The 23,924-nt window shown below is 41.2% G+C and overlaps 3 protein-coding genes across 6 annotated transcripts in view; 2 read left to right on the forward strand and 1 right to left on the reverse strand.

Annotated features, from left to right (window-relative positions):
- Positions 1-5,688, reverse strand: part of cnot10 (CCR4-NOT transcription complex, subunit 10) — a 16,070-nt gene extending 10,382 nt beyond the window's left edge. For 2 of the 4 annotated variants that reach the window (XM_005754368.2, XM_005754371.2), the window contains exons 1-6: positions 5,445-5,688; positions 3,851-3,942; positions 2,970-3,131; positions 2,739-2,889; positions 1,003-1,142; positions 224-292 (exon numbers count right to left, since the gene is read on the reverse strand). In XM_005754368.2, coding sequence (XP_005754425.1) covers positions 224-292; positions 1,003-1,142; positions 2,739-2,889; positions 2,970-3,131; positions 3,851-3,942; positions 5,445-5,460 — 630 coding nt within the window. In that variant the 5' untranslated portion in view covers positions 5,461-5,688. Of the gene's footprint in view, positions 1-223; positions 293-1,002; positions 1,143-2,738; positions 2,890-2,969; positions 3,132-3,850; positions 3,943-4,096; positions 4,139-5,444 lie in introns of those variants that run through there. The other 2 variants (XM_005754367.2, XM_005754370.2) reach the window with 2 other exon arrangements.
- Positions 5,689-6,844: 1,156 nt separating this feature from the next.
- On the forward strand, positions 6,845-13,329 carry calhm6 (calcium homeostasis modulator family member 6). The gene is made up of 2 exons (XM_005754372.1): positions 6,845-7,425; positions 12,142-13,329. Exons 1-2 carry the CDS (start codon positions 6,880-6,882, stop codon positions 12,574-12,576), a joined length of 981 nt encoding a protein of 326 aa, XP_005754429.1. The 5' UTR covers positions 6,845-6,879; the 3' UTR covers positions 12,577-13,329.
- Positions 13,330-18,141: 4,812 nt separating this feature from the next.
- Positions 18,142-21,956, forward strand: LOC102192587 (protein FAM26E-like). Its single transcript, XM_005754373.1, has 2 exons — positions 18,142-18,829; positions 19,782-21,956. Exons 1-2 carry the CDS (start codon positions 18,287-18,289, stop codon positions 20,172-20,174), a joined length of 936 nt encoding a protein of 311 aa, XP_005754430.1. The 5' UTR covers positions 18,142-18,286; the 3' UTR covers positions 20,175-21,956.
- Positions 21,957-23,924: the final 1,968 nt, after the last annotated feature.

Consider the following 23,924-nt stretch of genomic DNA (forward strand, 5'->3'; position numbering starts at 1 on the left):
CATCTGTGAACAAACATAATCCTATAACGTTGTTCTATATAGTGAGTAACTGTTCATATAGAGCGTTATTACATTTATTGCTAATGCAGTCATACGGCACGCTGACCTCTGAGGAAATGTTAGATGCACTCATCATCAGAAAGGTTGCCGACCCCTGAGTTAGAGCATGCAGACGAAGGCTGAAGCAGTTAAAGAGTGAAACATGGGTGAACTCAGCTCTCACCTGGTGAATTTTTGATTTGGCTGCTTCAATCATAGCTGCTAACTCGGCCTTCTGGTTTCCTCCATCTTTCTGAAATAAAGCACAGAACTTAGTCAGCTTCATTTCACAGACTTAAACTTGTGAAGTCGGTGACCTAAGAAACAGCTTCATGACTAAGGTCCTTGCAGTTTAATCATTTAAAGCTCAGCTATTCATCGACTCTTTGATGTTGTTCTGTTTGTGGTTGAAAGATTCATTTGCTTTGATAGAAACATTTTCTGTAAGAGAGTACACTGTTCTTCTTCAAACACTGTGACCACTGCAAACTGAATTCAGCTCACTGTAGTAAGAAATCTCACAACTGTGACTCTTCAAAGTTACCTTTTAAGCTGCAGCTGCAAAGCTTTCAGCGCTGATATGTTTTTACTGTGTAGCTCAAAAAGTGACTTTTTTCACTGCATTGTGCGTCCAACAGTTCAGACCCTTTCACATGAAAAACTCCTGATGGACAGTCTGAGCTGTGAGACACATTCTTGATGCATAACACCATGGATGCTGGAAAAAGATTTGTGGGCACAGCCAGAGATTTCATTTCAGATTTCAGGAGTGAAATCTCTGGCTACAACAGACGCTGATATGAAAGTCTGTGAGTTTGCACAGAACAGATTATCAGGGAGTATTCTATAAGCAGCAGCAGGCGTCTGCAGTGCTGCTCGAGGAGACTTGAATGTGCACACTAATGGGTTTGCTTTTGTTGTGCACATTCCTGTTTTTATCACACATACTGTATTCGTGTCTACCTCTCCTTTGCCGTTCTTGTTGCTTCCTTGCACAGAGAGTTTGTCCAGCACAGTCAGCAGGTGGAGGGCCTTCTCTGGCTGGAAGGTGAGCAGGTAGAGATCCACCAACAGGAAGCACACAGACTGTGCAAACTTTTCTTCTAGGGGAAATAACATAAGACATCAACAACAACTACAAGTACAAAAACAATAACCATTATTATTATTAGCAGTACAAAACTGTGCAAAAGTCCTGAGCCAAACTCCTTCGTACTTTGGTCCCGAGGGGCCAGACTTTGTTTTTAACGTGGTCTTGAGTTGGGTCTCCAGGCTTTTCAAGGTCTTTGAACATCATCGACTCCAATAGCTCTTCTGCAGATGACTAGTTGCTGTAGTCATCTGCAGAAGAGCGGTTTGATTGTTTCAATCAGGTTTGGTGACCAAAGTACAGAACAAGTACTGGGAAGGTTACCAGGAGCCTTTATACGGCCTCTGACACTGGACTCATCTCTTGTCCTGCTATCAGTGCAGCGTTACAGTTGTCCTTAATATTAGAGATCAGTAGGTATGAAAAATTTACTGCTGATTCAGCTGCCTGATGCACTCCAATTTTTCCATGTAAACCCACAGGGCTCCATGATAGGACCAGTTATTAACATTACACATGCCTCCATGTATAACATTTAAAGACATAGTATACATTTTCACTGCTTTATTATTATTATTATTCCATGAAGCCAGATAAGATCACACACACACCTCAAATTTCCTGCTTTTAAATTTAGATAAAAACTGAGGTTATCGTACAGTTTCTGTACTTTTGTACTTTGTTGAATTCTGAAGCCTGACTAAAACTCTTCAAATAAAGCATTCCTCTGCAGACCACCAGTTAGCTGTTTTACAACTACTAATTCAAGAATTTCTTGGAGAGTTCTTGAAGGTTGCAGATTGTCCTATAATAAGCACAGATAGCTGGTTCAGGTGATGACCTTTACGTAATGTTCCTGCCACTTTAAAGGCCTGTGGTACGCAGCTCATTGATAGAGACCATGAAGCATTGATTAATGACTTCTCTGAGCAGCCTTGGAGGAATGGGATCTCACAGACATGTTGATGGTTTTGATTACTGAAGTTAACTCAGATCAATCACAGAGTCTATATACTTATCAGTACTACTAAACTACTAATCTCTATGAGACGTCTGAGTCATTTTTCTCTAATGATTTAAACTTTATTAGTGAAGAAAATCAAAGTCATTACTTCTTAAGGTCATCTTTACTCTGATGCTTAAAGCCTTATTGTTGATTCAACCACAGTCTCTATAGTGAAGTAGTTGTTTGACAGGATGAAACGAGGAAAGAGCCCAACTTGTTTCATTGTTGTGTGAGCAAAACTGTGACATCATGACTGCTGCTGATACAACTACAGGTAAGGTCTCACAAACCCTACCCTGTACTGCCTGATTGTTTTTCTCATTTCATATATTCAAAGTATCGTCACCATCAGTGTAATACACAATACAGACAATAATAAAAGTCATTCTAAAAACCGTTGCATGCTGCACTTGAACTTAACACTTTAAACATACAGAAGAGGGGACTGGCTCTCCATTCACAGTCAGTAAGATATTTCAGAAAGAGCGCACAACTGAGCCGGCCTTACAAAGAAGAAAAACGGCAGCTGACAACATCACATCCTGGAGCTGATGCTTTGCAACAACCCTGCCAATTAAATGCATGGAAGTTAGCACGACATACCAAACGGTTCCAGAAACTGGTAGAGCTTTTCTCCGATGCAGATCGCATCAGAGAACTGCCGCATGTAATAGTGGATGATAGCTTGATTGTAGTACAGGAAACTATTTTCAACATCATCCAAACCATCAACATCTTCTGCTGACGTGTGAACCTGAAACACAGAAAGTAAGCCAGGCTCTGAGTTGACTGCAAACAAGGATTAAACCTATGAAAAGAACTCGGTTTAGTTACCTGGTTCTTCATTGACATCAGGGTCTGCTTCAGCAGCCCTGTGGTCGTCTGACCGCTTTTGTAAAACTCAACAACAGCTTTATTCATTGCAATCTTGTAGTCCTCTTTAGTGAGCTCCTGCAGGGCTTCAAGGTGTCTGAGCGCCTCGTCACATCTCCCAGCCTAGAAGAAAAAACAACGTTTCACAATGTTTGGATTTCTTCTCACAAATACGACAAATAACAAGAAAAAGAGCAGCTGGTCAAACCTGAGTATACAGCGTGAACTGATGAGCAGGAGTTTACGAGCACTTGCATTTTATTCAGGATTTCCACGGCCCTCTAAAAACTTGGCTGAGACTGGAATTGCCTCATAAATGTGGACGGTGGCACATTTTAGGGGCTGAGACCATTTCAGGTAGAGATACTGTTGTGGAGCGAGCAGTTTGCTCATTTTACTCTGGTTAGTGTGACTCACTCGTCATAGATGATGCACTCAAAAAGACTATCTAAAATACCTAGAAGACCCCTCATGCTGTGCAACAGTTAACATAATATACTCCGACACTGCCTCCACTCTATCCAGTTAACCTCTTGAGCCCAGCACCCTCAGTACTGGGGGGCAAAACGGGGCAGATCCTGTTGAATGGGCTGTAACATAAGTCCCAGCGTGTGTCCACAGAACCTCTAGATCTCAGCTAAACGCTCACATAGACCACTTCTACAAACACAGCAAAACAACATAAAAGTGACAGTTGCTTTGCTCCAAGTACTGAATGTGTTCATATTCACATCTCTCTCACTTCTCTAAAGAAGAAATTAGAACCACTTGCAGTATTTTTTTATATACACATTCATTGTCAGAAGACACTGTGGGTTAAGTTGAAATGTTTGATTATTTACCGTAAATGCTTCGTATGCGCTGGCTGCCATCTCCTTCTCCTGGTCTGTCATCCCCGGCGACGGTGAGCCGTCATGCTTTGCCTCATTTTGCTCTGATTTAAAAATAAATAATAATATTAAGTATAAGCTGAAACACCAATTTGTGAATACCCATAAATAGTATATCTTTTATTTGTTGGTTACATGATAAACATTTTTTAGAAACTGTTTTGCAGCAAAAGTTAAAATTAAGCAAAATGGACTCACACAGATGATGTGAAGAAAATATTTGCTGAACTTCCATTAAGGGGGTGTACCTAATAAAGTGCCACTGAGTGTAATACGCATAACAATGTACAAACAAGCCAGCTTACATAAATAGTGCCTCTTTGATTGTATGATTTATCCATATAAAACCAACCTGTTCAGAGCATTCACCAAACAAGGCCAGGGTTAGGGTCATCACCTGCTCCTCCTGTCACAGGTCAGCCCTTACACCTCGCCCCCCACCTGTTTGACCCGCTGCCCTTGGCTTAAAACCAGCTTCGTCCCTGGAGCCTTTCGGACCGGTGTTGTGCCAAACAGTGATCGCCTCAGTGAACGGGGTTTACAAAGGGCTTATATATAAAATTTAAATATGACCTGTTTTTCAAGCATCTTTAAACTCTGTGTGTTGTACTTGCATTATAACCTATCCAGTCCTTTTCCTCCACTTAAAATATGTTTACAGAACTGCTGTAATATTTGTTGCAATTCCCGCTTGGCCAGATTAGTCTTACTAAAGACAGTTTCAATCTTAACGAGAGTTTTTTTTAATATAAAAGGTCACTGCTAAAAACCGATTGTGGCTTGTACCTTGTTACAGGAATGTTGTTTCTAACTGACTTGATGTCATTCGTGAGGGAAACATCTGACATGTTTCACATATTACAGACCAACAAGTTATTTATAACAGTTTAAATACGAGCAATCAGTTTTTTGCAGACATAATTTTTTGGCACAACACCGGTATCGGACACGATCCCACCCACGGTCTGAGTAACGCTCATCACTCACACACTCAGACCAAGTCCTTTACAACCTGTTCTCCAATGTGCGCCGTTCTCTTGTTTTGTATATATTCCTGCTGTCTTACTATTTTATACCTACACAGTTGGCGTGGACAACGTCGTACGTGTACATCGATAATAAAAGGCTACTCGTTCTAATCTGGTGCTGCATTAGCTGCTAGCTGTTAGCGGCTGACTGTTTTTGAAAGGGCTCGAGGACTTACGGTTTTATTACCGAGGTTTTACTATTGGCTGGATTAAATGTACCATAAAGCTCACGTTGTAAACGAGCGAGGACTAAAAGTCCGTTGATTCATCTTAGTTTAGCCCAAACGAAGGCAGAGAGGGAAAAGCGCCTGCTGCAGCACACAAACCGTTTAAGTTAACCGAGAGAAGTCATTGGGATCCAGAACACACCAATAAATAAAGACCGAAAGACCAAGACATGAGTAAATCCCAGTGAAATACATGGGCGGCTTTTCATGAGAGACAAATGGGTCTGCTTAATGGGTTAAAGCTAGCTCTTGTCAACCACAACAAGCTACTTGGGTAATCTTCACACTCACCTGTATTTTCTGCCATTTCTGAGGGTTTCTTAAGAGAAAATTAAAAGTAGACCAGACCGGGTTACTGCGATAAACTAAAACAACACCAGTATAACGAATAAATGTGGAAACTTTTCAAACACAGAGGTTAGCCTAGCAGAAATCTATCCAATTATCACGGCACTGTTTCTTCTTTGCTGTTTGGCGATAGCTTCAAACGTCGCATGATAAGGCAGTACCGCCCCCTGTCGATATGCGCGTGTCAGGAAAATCTTCTTCTTCCTTCCTTTGTTGGCGGTTGGCAAACAGCAAAACAGTGAAATACCGCCACCCTCTGGTGTGGAGTGTGAACTGAAGCGTTAAAAAACACTCAAATCGTCGCAAACAAATGAGTCTGCCTTAAAAACCAAAATATAGCCTGATAAAGTTCACCATACACCAAGTCCAGTTTCATATCACCAAGTTATTGATCAATTGTCTTCTTTCAGCATAAACAAGATGCTATTCAAACCAGTGAGTCGAGATAGAACCGTCTCCTCCCTCCTGTTTCTTCCTGTGCTTCTCATTTCTCCTGTTTTCCTTTGGATTTTGTAAAACCACCACCCCTTCCTCTCTTCCTCCCATTGCTGTCAGGAAAATTGAGGTTCCTGAACTTCAAAGATTCACTCACCGGGCCTAGTTTGTTAGTCTTTTACTTCTTCTTTTGCTGATGTCAGTTTCCCTTCATGTCCATTCTGTCCTGGTTTCATCTATGGATTTGGATTTGGATTCAGGATTAAAATGAAAAACTTTGGATTCCATCCAAAGGGGTCAAAGGGGTCAAAGGGGACTCAGGGCGAGAGGCGGAGTAAACCTTGGACAGGCGGCCGCAGGGCTCTCTCTCTCTCAAGTTTGGATTAAAATATCAAATTCAAAATGAACATATATTAAGTAAATTAATCAATAAATCAGATTTTTGGAAATGTGATACATTCCCTTTGTACTTTCCTCAATAAAAAGTATAATTCAACTTGTTCTTTATTACTTTCTGCAAAGGTGGAAATGGAATTGCTGTTTAGTAGACTCTCATATGCTGACTGGGATTTCCTTTTAACCAAAAGTAACGTTTGACATTTATGTCCTGTTACAACAGTGCCGGATCTTACAGAGCCTGCTTTGTTTTCACTTTATTTGGTGAAATCTGCTCCAGTGTTTTCTCATTTCTGCTACATAATTTTGCACTTTTGCTGTAACAAAACAAATTTCCCACCTGTGAAACTAATAAAGGTCATCTTATCTTATCTTTATGCAGGTGTAAACAAGGGGCCCTATAATGCAGGAAGAGCAGTCACTGTCATCTCATGTGCTATTTTTCAAAGAGGAAGTGGTAGAGGACTCAGCGGTGCAGCTAACGTTGAAGCTGGAAGTGAAACAGACGTTGTTTCTCAGCGGTCGCTTATTTACGCAGCAGTTGAAGATGGACAAGTTTAAGACTGTTCTGAACATTGCAGGCAAACAGACCAACCTTGGTTTTGGCCTGATAGCTCTGTTGACAGCAGGAGGAGAGCAGATATTCTCTGCAGTGGTATTTAAGTGTCCCTGCAACGAGCTGAACTTTGTCTATGGGATAGTGTTCCTGCTGGTGCCAGCTCTGGCTCTGCTGCTGCTGGGTTACATCCTCAGTAAGAAAACGTGGAAGCTGCTGACGGGTCTGTGCCGGCGTTCGGAAAAGCTTTTGTGCTGCAAGAAGCTGGTTGCCGCTGGTGTGGTCCTCTGTCAGATCGGCACCTTTGCGCTTGTTGCGCCTTCTACTTGGATAGCTGTAGCTTTACTCAATGGAAACTACTACGAGTGCGCCATGACAGGTACCAATGTGAGCATTTACAACAAACACGTGTGCAGAGATAGGAACTCTGAGATCCAGTGTGAGAAGGAGCTGCACCGGTTCCCGTGTGGGAAAAGCATTAGTGTACCTCAGGCTGTGAGAGAAGATGTTCTGCTTAATCTCCGAGCTGAGTCTCAGGTACGTAAAATGCTCTGCTGCTTTCACACTCATGTGAAAGAGTTCTTTAGATCTGTTTGGGTTTTTTATCTACAAACTATCAGCAAACTGAAAGTTATTTGCTCAATAGAACAGCTAGAGATGCCTACGGTGTAAATGCTTTGATTTTCATTGTTATTGTTTATCATGTTTTTAATGTTATTATTTGTGTTACTTAATTCTGCAGTGGTTCCCAGTTGTGTTCAGGAGTTAGTTCATGTTCTCTCAGAGCTTTACGCTCCTGTTTATACAATCTGCTGTGATCTGCTTTACCATCAAACCTCATTTGACCCAGTGTTTTGTAGGTTTTGGGGTTTTTTCTAGTCATTATTTTGAAATTCGATTTGTGGTTTGGTTGGTGTTTTGTGTGTGTGTGTGTGTGTGTGTGTGTGTGTGTGTGTGTGTGTGTTAGGGTTAGGGTAAGCGGCTAGGGAAAGCATTGTGTCAATTAGGCGTCCCCACGAGGATATAAATACACACGTGTGTGTTTGTTTAGATTTCACTTCGCGTTTTCTCAGCATCATAAACAGCTCATTTTTTGTTGGACGCACCCTGGCATGTCTACATTTGGGTCTTCCACACTAACACTAAGTCTGCATGACTGTGACACTTGTTTACTTGGGTTTAATAGTCAGGGGTGTCCAACTCCAGGCCTCGAGGGCCGGTGTCCTGCAGGTTTCTCACCTTGGGTCAACACACCTGAATCACATGATTAGTTCGTTACCAGGCCTCTGGAGAACTTCAGGACATGTTGAGGAGGTCATTTAGCCACTTAAATCAGCTGAGTTGGATCAAGGACACGTCTAAAACCTGCAGGACACCGTGCAGTAAGCTAACCCTCCCACCACACCCAGCAGAATAAGATGTCTGTTCACAGTGGACACAGAGGCTTCTTTCACACCATCTGTCTTCTCTGTCCAAAATGTGAACATTGGCATCCTCAAAAGAGTGACCTTTGACCTTTAGTCAAATTCTGCTTATATTTCAACTGTAACACACAAAATTTCAAATGCTTCAGTTATTTAGTGGTATTAACCAGTCACAGGAGGGAAAACAGGAATGTATTAAACAAAGCAATCAGTTAGATATTGAATAGACTAGAATGCCTTTAATGTCACTATACAGTTGTACAATGAGAATAATAATGGCAAAATAACTACAGCAAAACTAATGTGCTAACTCGACGTTTTATACAAAAAAACAACAAAAGCACTGCTATCCCAGCTTGTGAAACGAGTTCTACTGTGATAGTGGAAAGCAGCTATCTCTCAGGTGAATTAAACCTGCTAACAGTTGTTAGCTGAGGACTGGCTAACATCTGCTAAATCAGACCTTCCCAAAGTGTGGGGCCCACCCCCTGGGGGTGGGGGGGTGGGTGCAGAGCCATGGCAGGGGGGGCGCGGTGTGAAAAGGGAGGAAAAAAACCAAAACGCTGCGCCTACAGAAACGCAAAGCAGGAGATGAAGCGTCGCTGAATGTTTCCAAACCAACTTCATTCCAAGCCAAAGACTAGAAAACATGGTGAAGCAAATCTTCCCTTTGGCTTCACCTGCACAGGTGCTGAGGTAGGTCTCCCTGCAGGACTGGTTTCCCTGCATCAGGAGCAGCGCTGGGCTCTTCAAATCACGGACAAACAGGATCCCACAGCTGTTTATGTGTTTAAACCCATTTTGCACAGAGAGGATTTTTTTGATTTGATAGCAATGTTGAATATTATTACACAAAAAAAACAACTACACGTAAAATAATCCCACCGTGACGCCTCTGCCTTTGTAAACAGAGGGACAGTAACTGCGTGTAAACCTGCAGACAGTCAGATTAACAGTATTTGTCTCTATCTGCTATTCTGCAATTCATCCCATGTAAACAATAACGTGGCCACAGCGTGACGTGGAAAAAGGCTCATACCTCTGACGCTGCGTGACGAACTCTGTTCTCGGTGATTCGAAACACTGTTTACGTGGACGAAACAGCTGCGTGTTCAAAAATACCCGTGTAGATGTGGACGTAAAAGAGTTAGTAGTTTATTTCAGTACTACCTGTAATTTATTGCAGATTACTTGTATTTGCTTAATTATTTACTAAATGTTTGTGGTGTGAAATAAACCGCATTGGCGCAAAATATGGGCGTGTGTGGTTAGAGGATGTGTGCGTGCAGGGGGCGCGGGGGGGGCGAACATTTTTCTTGTAAAACAAGGGAGCCCAGCAAAAAAGTTTGGGAACCACTGTGCTAAATGAAGCTCATAACACTGGCCACACAGAGGCTAACAGTAGAACACAGACAGATTTCGACACATAGTCAGTGTTTCTCTGTGTGAGCACTCTGAGCCAGCAACATGTACCTGCACTATACTGAACACAAAACAACACAGCGCAGGGTTGAACTCGCTTTGTTAACTAGAAAAGTTTAATGACTAGATTTACTCATCACTCCTAATGTCACAGTTTGCAGAGTGTGAGGAGTGGACCCAGGTGCAGACATTAACAAACTCAACTGATGATGAGCCGTTTATTAAAGCAGACAGAACAGTACAAAATAAAAAGGCGAAAACAATGCAAGCTAAGCAATAACCTAAACAGGGTAAACTAGAAAGGAAACATGAACCATGAAGAACCCTGGCAAGTAGAAAACACAAAGAAACTCTAAACATGGCAACGTGGTGAGGAAAACCTGAAAGCAGGACATGGCATGGGAAAGACTGAATGAGAAGGCACAGACTAAATACACACAGGAGGCTAACGAGAGAAGTGGGACCACACGGGGGAACAGCTGACACACAAGAACATAACGACGTCACAGTGGAAGAGTAAAACTAAACACAACGAACACAGGAACACAAGACCTCTTCAAAATAAAACAGGAAACATAAGACACCGACATGAAACACATGAAGGGCAAGGGAGACTTAACAGGGGTGGAAGACACAAGGGAATCTAATAACAAACTATAACAACCTAGGCATGATAAAAAATGAACTTCGAAAACCCGAAGGACTTAAACATAAACCATAAACTAAAACTCAAAACGCTGGGTCAAAAGACCCAGGATCGTGACACCTACAGAACTAAATACACCCAGGTCAATATTTAAACACTTCCATGACTTACTCTTGATATTAAGGGTGCAGAAAAGCAGTTCTGCAACTGGTAGCTCTGAGGATTTGTTAGCTTAACAACCTTCTGCTCCCAAACTGTTCCCACTTGCTTTGATTTGAACTTTTCCCGGGTTGTGGAGCATAGGGTGACCATATTTTGATTTCCAATGAAGAGGACACTTGGCCCAGTCATGAAGAACTTTAATAATATGCTTTTACAAGTCAAAAAGGGCAAAAAATAACTTAAAAACCTCTGGAATTAAATAATGGTACAGAAATAAGGCCTCATATAAGAAAACTTAGCAGTACCAGGACACTACGAGGGAAATAACTTTTGCAGTCGTCTGAAAAGCTGCAGTAGCACTTTGGCATCTTTTTAAAATCACCAGGCTGCTGCGCACTGTCTGTCTGTAAGCGCAGAACAACTCACAAAGCTGCAGCTCGGGCATGACGTCACACATGTGGGTCCTCTGTAGGAAACCCGGACATTTTCATCAATCTCGAACATCCTCCCAGACATCCCGGACAGAACGTGAAAAGAGGACATGTCCGGGGAAAAGAGGACGGTTGGTCACCCTAGTGGAGCATGTGCAGTAGTTAGCAAGGAAGGAGTTGCAGTTTTGAAGTAAATACTTCTGATGCTTGTGCTGTTGTCAGTCAGCAAGCTGTCGAGAAGAGTGAAGTACAAAGAGCCGAACGGAAACTGAATGAGTGCACTGCAGCCACTGTCTATGGTTTTCATGCTGTATTATTATTTATTTAATCTTTGAATTGTTTTCACAGTTCTCCCATTCTGGGTGAACTCTGCTGTCATCATGTGCTTCCAGCAACATGCAGCTAGGTGATGTAGGGCTGCACAAAAGTGCACCTGAAAATCATCCGTGACCCCCAACCTTCCACCCAAATGGATAGATGGAGGATAACAGTTTGATGATGTTTTCATGGATAAGTCTGGATGGTAATTTGTCTGTATAACAAAGTTTGGATGATCATGGACCACTTAACAGATGGTTTTTGTTCCGATCCCTTGCTGCTCCAATCTGCGTGCCAAATATTCTCGGGCAAGATACTAAACCAAGCGGCTCTCTGATGCTTCCATTAAAGTATGAATGTGTGTGGATGTAAGACAGTACAGTAAGTTGTATATGTTGTGTTCAGCTAGAGGAGGAATGTGCTACAGTAGAACCAGTCAATTCACCATTTCAGCAGGTTGAGACTTTTATTACACGATTAGTCTGGAAGATCATGGTTAAGTTGATACATTCATGGGATAATTAGTCTGATCATCATTTTACTGGATCACATGGTTTGCATGATGATGAGTTTAGTGGATCATGTTGAGTTCATGAGTGTGTTTTTGTGCTTATCAGTGAATTAAAAGTGTAACAGTATAAACACAATACACATAGAAATGTGATACTGATATTTAATGACAAAATGTACCAGTGTTCTGTTTTCATTTGTAGCCGTTGACCTAAAGAACAGAAACGTTGTTCCCTTGTTATTTTTTTTGACTTTCATTTCCTGGTGTGTGACTAAACGGTTAAACTGCTTTTATTACCTCTATTACCTGTTTACTATTTACTATAAATACTGTCCGTAGATTCTCGGTTGGATGCTCATCACTCTCATCATGTTGACAAACCTGGTGCTCACCTGTGTGGCTCGGTGCTCCTCCCCTATTAGCTACCTGCAGCTGCAGTTCTGGAAGGCGTATGTGCATGAGGAGAGCAATCTACTTGATTCCTATACGGCTAAGCACGCCAAAGCGTTTGCTGAGAGAAACCTAAAGACCTTCTTTGAAAAGACACCACCTGAAAATGTCATCACACCATCCAACCGAGACTGGGAGAAGATCTCCTCTCTCTACAAGTTCACCACCAAAGATACCTACTACAGCACTTTGCACCGATATGTGGAGAACTGCCAGGAGACTGACAACGGGACGATGAGGATGAGTTCAGTCAAGTCAAACGAGTCTGTAGAAGATAACCCAGCTGTTCTTAGTTTTGTAGATGATGGGAGAATGCCACTGTGAGTCACAGACTACCCACATTAAACTGTAAAAGGTGTGAAGTAGAGAAGCTCTAGAAATGCTCTTAACTTCGTAATTTTGAAGAATAAATGAAATATGCATGAAATAATCATTTGTATGCTTAATATTGTAGTTGCATAAAGTGGCACAGTGAAGGATAGTGTGCAGCAACTTTTTATTATTTTGTATTTCCTGTCATGTCAGTCTTTAGTTTTTAATTCCATGTTCTGTTTGCAGACTCAGGAGAATCTGTCTGATCCTCCCGAGTCTTTCATCCTGTGTGAAGTTTGTGTGTCTGCATTTACCCCACTGCGTTCCCACAGTACCTCCTATATTCTGTTAATAACCTCTTTGCTTTGACCGTCCTGCAGAAGTTTAAAGAAGAGAAAAAGCAGATGAACTCTACTCTAACACTTTGTATCACTGTAAACATAAAAGGACGGCTGCAAGAAATTTATGTCCTAACTTAGGTAGTAACCAGAAACGTGTTTTTTCCCTAGGCTGCAATCTTCCATGCCGTTCGAGTTGTTGTGGTATGCATCGAGCAGATGTGTAGTTAAATTTCTCAGGAAGTGTACATCAGGTTATGTAGAAGGTTGCAACGCAGAGCTAAATGGGGTTCTGGCACATAGTTACCCATATGGTAAAGAAATAGAAAAAACTTATAAAAGACTTGCATCAGATGTGGCCTACTTCAAATAGTGAATCATAGAAGGCTGATGTGATTAACTCATGAAAGTGGCCACTTTCATTTATTGTTTTAATATCCAAAACATACAAGTTTCATTTATATCATTTTTCAAGTTTTCACTCTTGTATGCTTTTCATACAAGATTCACACACGACACATACAAACTTGAGAAGATTTATAGATCTTTTCCATGTGGGTATTCAAGTACAACATGCAGTGAAATGTGACGTTATGATGTAGATCTGATGCAGGAGTTGAATCAATGTGTTACGCTTGTCTCTCCTTAACAACGTGACATCAGATCTCCATCACATTAAAACTACAACTGCACTGTGGCCATGAAACATTCATCTTTCATGGCCACAGTGTGTTCTGGCACCGTTGTTTTATAGAAGTCGTATGAACGAGAACAGGCAAAGGTTTCCTTTGCACTGATTATTTTGTTGAGAAATGTGGGATTAAAAGTTTACCTCTGATTACAACGGCGAGAGTAAAAGGTCTTAACATCCAGCCTCTTAAGGTTACAGTGACACAACGTGTTTGAACACAGTTTCTCTATATGTGCTTTTACTAATAGTCAATCAGCTTTATTCTTAATCAAAGATATAATCAAAGTAAGTCTAATTAATATGATGGATGAGAAATGCAGTTTGAGTAATTAATATCTGACCTTTTCCTGTGATGGGTTTGTGTTGTATGTGCTTCTGTGGTGGGGTTCGTTGTACCAGTGAGAATCTGAGGGCTGTAGTGCTTGGTCAGAACAATAAACAAATATTCAGAGACAGTATTTTAATATATGATTTAATAAAAGAAATTAAGCTGAGTATATTATGACTGAAAAAAGAAGTTTTGAAGACAAAAAGTGAGTGAAAATGTAACTGAAGTAAAACAGTATTAACTGAGTGAAACATGAAGAATTCATTTGTGACTGAATGTTCATATGTGATGGAATTAACAATAAAAGATGTTAAGTACAACACAGAAGAGAAGGAAATGTAATAAAAGTGATTTTAAAGCTTGAACTTTGTTGTAAATCCCACATGTGAAACAGTCAGAGAACCGAGGATGGTTGATGGACATCAGCTGAGTCACTGAGAGTTTTCCTCTGTGAAGAAAACTCGTTGAACTTTGTATTTTGTAAATATTGGAGTCCTGGACACACAACTCACACGTCCTTGTGTTGTCACTGTTTGTCTCACCGTAAACTGTCTCTGTACCAAGTCCTGCAAATGCACGTGAACCAGCTAACTGAAACTGTGATTTATTTCCTGTTGCTGTCAAAGCACAAAGGGTAGTGGCTTAATTTGCAGAAGTTCATGTTTTTACAGGCACTGAAGGACCAAGTGTTTGTTAGTTTGCTACTGAGTGACTGAGCACTCAGGCTCAACGTGTTTATGAAGTCACACAGCATTGATTAGCGGCTGCTAGTCATCAGAAGGATCATGACCCGTGGGTTTCATAATGCACCTTTGTAGACTGACCTCTGATCCAGTATATATGGAGCTCAGTTATTTATTAGGCACTGAGAGTGTCAGGGTGAAGGGGCTGTCTATCCGGTCGTTAAGTGATGACGTGACGAATCCTACTTCCGGGTCTAAAGTAGTCTGCGTTTAATATGGCTTTTGTGTTGTTAACATGTTTAATGTTTTGTATTTTCTTCTATTTGATCTCAAAAAGCTCCTAAAACAGTCAGTGATCACTGTTGACCTCCCTCGGCTTTTATTACCACTAATCATTTATTTAAGCTCAGTTTTTAAAACCTTAGGATGTAACTACAGCCCAGCCCATGCAGCAGTATATGAATAACTAACCTCGTATTGTGGATGGATTATCTCAGTTGTTCTCCTGGCTGAAGTTTGGTCCTTTTACAGCATCCTGCCATGCGATTACATTTGTTCCTGACCACCGAGAACACTCACGTTAACTTTTATCCAGTGGAAAAAAAGTTAGCTTGTTTATATTATGCTAACATAGCTGTGTCGCTAGCGGTCACGTAGCACATCATTATATACCAGCTAGCCAAACTTCAGTAACCCTACAAACATCACTGCTGTTTAGTTTTCTGTCTTCATTTATGCTGGAAGTGATAACAGAGCTGTACGTTTTAATTTGTTTCCAAAACCCCGCAGTCAGGACATGCTATATTGTATTTAGATAGAAGCTAGCGAGCTAACTCCCTGCTAACTTCTAACTCCGTTAAATGTCATAAATTCCGTTTTCATGGATGCCTGGATGTTAAACTCAATTGTTACACCTGGTAGAGCAGAACGCTGATCATTTTATTAAAGATGAAAGACTTTAGACAGTTTTTCAACTCTCAGTAATGCCATAGTGATCGTTTGATATATGGACCTGCAGCAGAGTTTAGACCCAGACACAGCTAGTGACGTCAGACTGAACAACCGGATACCATGTACCAATTAGAAGATACTCCCTCTACTCGGATTCACACAGATCAGTTTACATTTATTGACACATTGTTTGAAAGAAGATGAATTCAGCAGCAACTGAAAGAGAAATCTTTTAGATGGATGTTCTGACACCCCCACTATACTCACAAACATCCTGTGCAACCTTCTTTGAATAAAGTTGAAAATAAGCATGAAACTGAATCGGAAAAGATAAGAATACAGATGAATACAAGTTCAATAGTTCAATTGGGAACATTTTAAAGTTGGAATAGTTCCTGCTGCTGAAAGTATGTGGAAGTAGTCAGAGTTGGAGGTCGATTAGGTCGCATGTGGCTTTAAACATTCTTTCTATCCAAATACACAAAAGATTGCTTTAAAAAGTTTAATGTTTTAGGAAACTTATAAATAAGAAGCTGAATGATGGTTTTTCTGGAGTTTCCTATATTACCAGATATATTTGCTCGTCTTCTTTCTTTGCATATGAATCCATGGCTTTAATATGATGTCGTCCTACTCTCTGTGCCTATAACAGCTTCAACTCTTCTGGGAAGGCTTCCCACAAGGTGTAGGAGTGTGTCTATGGGAATTTTTCACCGTCTTCCTGAACTGCATTTGTGAGGTCAAATACTGATGTTGGATGAGACTGTGTGGCTCGCAGTCTCTATTCTGTCTCATCCCAAAGGTATTTCAAAGTGTTGAGGCCAGAACTGTGCAGGCCAGTCAACGTCTTCCACACCAGGCTCACTCATTCATGTCTTTAACAGGCAACAGGAGGGGGATATTCCCAGACTTTCCCAATTTTGTGGGAACTTTGTGTGATATTGTCCAAAGTTTCTTGGTATGTTGAACCGTTAGGAGTTCCTTTCATTGCAACTAAGGGCCTGCACCCAAATCCTGAAAAAGACCGCACATCATACTTCACCCTGCACAAAACTTTACACTGGTGGCACAATGAAGTCAGACAAGTACTCCCAGCAGCTCCCAGACACGATTGGATTAGTCTGATTTGTCACTCTACAAAACTTCCACTGCTCTACAGTCAAGTGCTTTACACCGCTGCGTCCTGCGCATCGCATTATTGGTGATGTGATGCAGCTCGGCCATGGAAACTTCTTCCATCAAGCAATCATCAAGCCACATGAGGTTTGGAGGTCTGTAGGGAGTGACTCTGCACACTATGGGTGTCACCATCCACTGAACCCCACTCTGTGATGCTACGTGGCCTACCTTTGTGGCCCACATGCCTGTGTGCTTGATTTTATACATCTGTGTATAAAAGGGATTAGAACACCTGAATTCAATGATTTGGACGGGTGAGTAATATAATGTATGTAATGTATGCTTTTGCTCACACTGGGTGCTGCCTGCAATCTCAAAGTAGGTGGATCTGAACATTTATCTGTTATTTCAGTAGCCCCCAAAAATGAATGAAAACCTAAATATTTTAAAACCTACAGTCAGGGAAATAATTATTAAAAATAACTAGTAAAGAAACGACCAGTCTAAAACTTGAGTGGTAGGTTTATTTGAACAGTGAAAAACAGAACAATGAGCAAAAAATCCAGAGTTATGAATTAATTTGCATTTTCATGAATTATACCTTCATAAACAAGCTTCACAGAGTAAAATAGAACCGAATGAGAGGGCACTTCATAGCTTGACCAAAACAGATCAGTGATGTAAATGAAACCTAATGAGAAACCTGCACTGGGCTAATGTTTGTATGCAGAATGCCTACAGGCTAGCAACAGTCACACCACTCTGACACCACATTTCCAGTCTGCACAGACAGAACACACCTTGGTTTACTTGATGGGTTTCATGTTTAATTCACATCACTGACAAAGATGTAGACATACGAACATCAGTCCAGGGCAGGTTTTTCATCTGACACTTAGTTAACACTCATTTTCGAAACACAAATGTGAGCTGTAGGAACTGTTGATGTGTTTTACACATGGACAGATTTGTCAGAGTGCAGCATTAATGCACTGCAAGCTTCAGTCCTGTGGGACAGGAACAGACACACCACATAGATGTTTGCACTTCCCCGCACGCTAAGGGCTGACCGTCTCTACTACAGACGCCGCTGGTGTGCGCTCTAATAACCTGCTCTTGTGTTGCTGTTGTGTACTGTGTGTCTTCCCACTTTGCATGTTCTGTCATGTTTTTGCTCCTCAGATAGTTTCAGGTTACAGTCTGGATTGCATAATAGTTAAAAGACAACCAGAGTAACTGAACTAACAGGATTTTTCTCCATGACTGACTCACCTATGCTGGTGCTGGGGTGGGGGGAGGGGGGAGTAAAGAGGGATGGTAAAAGAGAAGAAAGCAGAGTTGAACTTTTTCACCTTTCTTTTTAGTATCGACTCTTCTCTGGAGATGGAATAGATATGGTAATAAAAGGGGAAGTGGTTGGGAGGAAGTGCAGCCTCACTGAAGGAGGGGCCTGCAGAGAAGACAGAATGCCAAAGGGAGGGGCACATCCAGGCTTGGCAGATGAGTTTGGTCTGGCTGTGGAAAACAGCACAAAGGAAGTGACTCCACACTGACACTTGGCTCTTTCACTTTTAGCTCTCTGCTGTTCCACTCGGATTTATTGGCCGACATCATGGATAACTTCCAGAGTATCTTGCGTTTCCTCGTGAATCAGAAAACCACAATTGGCTACAGTTTCATGGCTCTGCTGACTATAGGCGGGGAACGAATTTTCTCCATGGTCTCCTTTCAGTGTCCCTGCAACCACGACCAGAACTTTGCTTATGGCGTGACATTTCTGCTGGGACCAGCTGCAGTGCTGCTGATCTTTGGTATTTTCTCCAGTACCCGCTTTTGGAGGCTCTACACTGGGTGCTGCCTCAATCCCATGAAGCTTTGCCCCCGTGGAAACTGTTTCGGCTGTCTTAGGGTGTTCCTGAGTATTTTCACCGGGGCCTGTGTGGCTCCTATAATGTGGCTCTGTGTGGCTCTGCTCAATGGAACCTTTTATGAGTGTGCTGTTAGTGGTCTTGATGATAGTCTGGTGGTCGATCTCTTCTGCAAAAACAAGACATTGAAGTGTCGTGAGGAGCTGGCCCGGGTGCCCTGCGACCGCTCTAAACTGTCTAGCGAGGAGCGCATGGAGCTGCTGCTGATGTTCAGGGCTCAGTCTCAGGTAAGATTTCATAGTGACGTCGGGAGGGCGACTGGGATCCAACATTACAGACTTTCACACAAATTTGAAGTATGGGGTTCGATTGATCAGTATTTTGCTGTTTGTCTGTTATGGTTGTTGTGAGTGTAGTGGGGTTTCTAGTTTAAACAGCAGGCCATCACTGAAAAGGCACAAAGACTGATCATTTGTGTTAGACCATTATGTTAACAATGAAAAACTATCCTCTAACTCAGGGCTGGGCCACTCCAGGCCTCGAGGGCCGGTGTAGGTTTTAGACCTAACCCTGGGTCAGCACACCTGAATCACACGATGAGTTCATTAGCAGGCCTCTGAAGAACTTCAGGACATGTCGAGGAGGTCATTTAGCCATTTAAAGCAGCTGACACATCTAAAACCTGCAGGACACCGGCCCCCGAGGCCTGGAGTTGCCCACGCCTGCTCTAACTAAAGACTTACTGACCGATTTGTTCATTTATTTAATTTTGCTTCACTTAAAATAGTGTCTAGCTGCCAGACAACTTTTAGTAATTGAATATTGGTCCTTTATGGAAGTGCAGTCCTGAATTGCCGTTGCTGTGGTTCTTCATGTTGCATGTCTAAATAATGAAATCAAACTAATACATTTTACTTCCAGCTTTTTCATGTTTGCGTGCTCTGACTGCCAAACGCTTCAGGCTGTTCTCTTTTCGTTCAAAGGAAGTATGAAGAACATAACTATTTAAATACTGCATCACTGCCAAAAACAAACAAAAAACTGGGGCCTTCTTAGAAATCTAAGACACTGAATTACTCTAGTAATTGAGGTTTGTGCTTCCAGGTATCTCAGTGTGATGTATTCAGGTGTTACACAGTCTGAAGGTGTCAGTTATCCCCCAACTCTCCTTTCCACCTTCTGAATTCTCTGCTGTCCCTAAAGACAGTCTGAAACTGACAGCATCATTTCTTTCTGCAGATTCTGGGCTGGTGCATTATCATTATTGGCGCTTTTGTAGGCCTTCTGGGTACCTGCTACAAAAACTGTCGCTCCCAAGTCAGCTACCTGCAGCTTAAATTTTGGAAAAGCTACATAGACAAAGAAAAGGAGCGGTTTGATGCCCTTACTATAGAGTATGCCACCAAACTGGCTGAGAGAAACCTGGAGAGTTTCTTTGAGAACAAGGCACCCGATCCATTCCCGTTTCCCAACCACAAAGCCTGGGAGGAGATCTCTGCATACTACACGTTTTCCAGGAGCGAGCAGTATTACAGCACCCTGCAGAGGTATGTGGAGAAAGCGGAAAACAGGAACCTTCCACCAGAGAAGAGACCCGTAATGGACGTAGAGCACGAAACAGAGATGAACTAAACAGCATTTTATCTGGAAAACTGTTATTCAGATGTTCAGGGAAGTGATAAATAATGAATACACTGCATTGTGACTGTTCCTACTCAGCACTGATTTTATTGACAGTGCAAGTCTGACTCAGGAAAAAGCCTCCACAGCTGTCTCTTTATAACAACGCTGCCCCCACTGGTTAAACCAAAGAATGAGCACATGAAGAGCATAACCACTTTGAAACAAACACACCCACCGATGCTGCCTACCTCTTTTAGACTTCATGCTTTTGAGACCTTTCATAAATGACACTGCTGGGTAAAATGTCTCACTTTACATTTTCAGAGTAACTTGATTTAAACACAAAAAACAGCCGTGTGCCATTTGAACACTGACAATAACAGCTGTAAATATAGTGTATTGTTATAACAGAGGGTAATCTGTAAGTGAGAGGAAAAGAAGAGGGCCACAGGAGGTTTTTGGATGCGGTAAAGGATTCCTGCTATAGAAGAGGGTGCAGGCTGTAGGCAGACCAACCCTAACAAGAGCTGCTGAATGAAGTATTGCACTAAACTGCAACAACAGCCCTCTGAAGACACTTGCACTGCAAAGATCCTAGTCTGAGGTGTCCCCAGCTTCAGAGTTGCTCTCCCAGACCACAGCAGTGCTCTGTGCTCCACAGAAGCTCTCCATCATGGATCTCAGAAATAGATCCTGCTCATGCCTTCTTGTGTGCAGCCTCTGTTGGTCTCATAGCTCAGCTTGTTGTCAGTTGTTCTCTGGCACCACGTCCATGACAGACGTGGACCTTTCACCGTCATCCACGAGCGCTCTGTACGCCTCCTCCGTCACCTCAGTGACACACGTTTTGTTTTATTCAGTTTATGTTGATCATGTAAAAAATAACCAAACAAACGTGTTGGACCAATTAAGGTTTACCTTATCTTATCAATATACTTGTATGAAAAACAAGAAAAAAATCAAATAAAACTCTACACTACAAAAGAAAAAACTGTACAATATGAAGCAAACTAACATATCGCACCTTTCCTGATTGAGTTTACAAATCCAAACAAGAGTGGGAATAAGTGCATGCTTCTCTAACACTACCTCTTCTCCTTAAGTCATCTCTAATTATTTATGCAGCTTCCTTGTTGTTATAAACTTAAATAATAACAACAAACATACTCCAGATTGCATAGAATATAGTTCGTACATTAGCTTGTTCCTACAAGTCATTCACAAAACAGATGTTAATGAAAAATTCTGAATATGCACAGAAACTAAATAAACGAGACATTTACTGAAATTCAGCATCTTTATGTCACGTGAAGACTTCTTTAAACTGCTTCAGCTGTTGCACAGTTTCACTCCACGCACTGAAACACAAACATTTTTCCAACATTTAGCATGCAGATACATAACTTCCTACTTTCAGGAAAAAAAAATACTTTGAGTATTTCCTGATTTATTATTTTTCAACCTGAATTACATTTGTGCTCGCTGCAATTTCACTAGATCTGCATATTTCACAACTTCGGGCTGTAAAAAGAGTAAATTTGAGGGAATGTGTATAGCCTGCATTGTAATGATTATAAATTTTGTCTTTCACAAAATTGTCCTTTACAGATTGATCACGCTTGTCTTTTTAGCATTAGTGCTTCTGAAGAGCATTCTGTACCTTTGCTCAGGTGTGCAAAGAGTCCTGGCCTCTGTTACTCTGTTACATTCTCAAAAAGAAATAAAGTACTAGACTTGAAACCACCACGAGCCTGGAAGATCATACACACAACTGAAGAGTCAACACCTTCTCTTGATTACTATGTTATGCTTTGAAAATCTGTTTTTCTTACAGTGTGTAATTTTTCTAAATAAAAACTTTGCTCATTGTGTTTATGCCTGATCATGTAATGTTGATAAATAAAATATTTAATCTTTGTGTATTTTGTGGATAATGATTAAACATTAGTCCCATGACACTGATGAGCACAGAGGCTAGCAGCCCTGACCCGAGTCTGCATGTATCACGGGGAAGCAGCAGCGGACTCCTCTGTCACAGGCATTTATTCTGTGTTACTGATCCAATGAAACAGGAAGAGCTGGTGTTACAGCACATTCCTGCCATCCTGTGATCTCTTTTGGCATATTCTCCTAATATCTCAGAGTTATTTCATAGCTAACAAAGTTTATTTTAGATCATGTTTTTAAATCAGGTTGTGATCTTAGAAACAGCTTCATAGCACGGATTTTAGAGTCATGTGCAAATATTGTAGCACTTTATATTGTAAAGCACTGCAAAATCTAATTAGTTCCCAGAACTCAAAGACTAAGTAGAGCTTGCTTAAGATGACTGTTAGGACAACTTATTCATTGCACGTATGGCGTCCTAAGAATAACTGGATGTTTCCGACTGTGCAGTACTGATGATTTACCCGCTGACAAACGTTAACGTTCTACTAAATTAAAAAGCAATTTGTTTTTTTGTTTTTGTTTTTTAAACCACATTTCGTTTTGTCATCCTTGACATTTCTAGTACAACACTTATATTAATATAACACTGAATGCAAATGTGACCCTTAAAGAATAATTAACAACACTTCTTGTAGTGGAGTTAAAATCAGCCCAACTCTTATTTTCAAATGTAATAAAGTATAACAGCCAACATACTGGACACTGTTCAGCTGAACAATTACCATCATCAGTCTCAGATTTAATTATTCTGAAACGAAGTTTAGGCCCACCACAACTTTGTTTTGTAGTTACATTACTGATATAATCAAAGTGAAATGTATTTATTGGCCAGTCTCTAGTTTAAACAACACATTGTTTTGCATTCAAACACAGAGGCTGGTATGATGTAATATTGTAAGGATGCTTGTTTCCAGGCATTACTGCCTGAATGACTGTCATGGATCGAGGTGATCCAAATGTAAGTGCAGAGGAAAGTCTTTGTCTTCCCTTCAGTACAGTGGCAGTGGATGTGGGTTGGAGATGCAATGAGCTTGAACCTGCAGGCGACCACCTTCACTGACCTGTGAAGGAGGACTCATCTCTCCTGCAGTCCTGCAAGCAAACAATCACATTCTTTGCTACACCAACTTATTTAAGACATTTTTTCAAACATTGCAGACTCCAATTCAGACCATCTCAGGCTCCCTCCCCACTGGAGAGGGGACATTCAGTGTCCCACTTGTCAGTCTGGATAGCCCTGACCACCACCCCACACACAATAATGCCATGAAAGCATATTTTTAAAAAGGGCTATGCAAACATGGCCAATAACTTTCATTCTGATGATGTGTAGAATAGTTTGGGCCCAAAACAAATCTCACTGTTCATAAACTTGCAGACTTGACTATATAAGTCTGTGGGGTTTGAATAAATGCAGACCAAACTGTCGTTGTTTGTATTTACTTCCACAGCATGTCTTGTAGAATTAACCGGAGTCATCAGAAACAGCAGAGCGCAGTCATATCTCAAGTCTATTACAAAATGCTTTTTGTAATTAAAGTGGAATTCAAAAATGAATTTACAAATGCAGATTTTATTAATTAATAGTATTTACTTGTTGTAATGACTAACTGCTCCTGACATGTTGGAGATGTTTGCTCTTTATACAGTAAAGTTACAGCAGGATACAAATAACATCAGGCTGATCCTGCCACGATTTGTTCCCTCGGTTCAAATCAGAGACAAACAGGATCCAACAGCTGTTTATGTGTTTAAACCCATTTTGCACAGAGAGGCATTTTTTGAAAAATGTATTGATGCAATGTTGAA

The sequence above is a fragment of the Pundamilia nyererei genome, unplaced genomic scaffold, assembly GCF_000239375.1.
Source record: "Pundamilia nyererei isolate P.nyererei 1_Seehausen unplaced genomic scaffold, PunNye1.0 scaffold00554, whole genome shotgun sequence".
NCBI lineage: Eukaryota > Metazoa > Chordata > Actinopteri > Cichliformes > Cichlidae > Pundamilia > Pundamilia nyererei.

Coding starts and splice junctions, on each gene's coding strand:
- LOC102192587 (XM_005754373.1), top strand. CDS start 18,287: ATGGATAACTTCCAGAGTATCTTGCGTTTCCTCGTGAATCAGAAAACC. Junction 18,830..19,781: donor TGTTCAGGGCTCAGTCTCAG/GTAAGATTTCAT, acceptor TTCTTTCTGCAG/ATTCTGGGCTGGTGCATTAT.
- calhm6 (XM_005754372.1), top strand. CDS start 6,880: ATGGACAAGTTTAAGACTGTTCTGAACATTGCAGGCAAACAGACCAAC. Junction 7,426..12,141: donor ATCTCCGAGCTGAGTCTCAG/GTACGTAAAATG, acceptor TACTGTCCGTAG/ATTCTCGGTTGGATGCTCAT.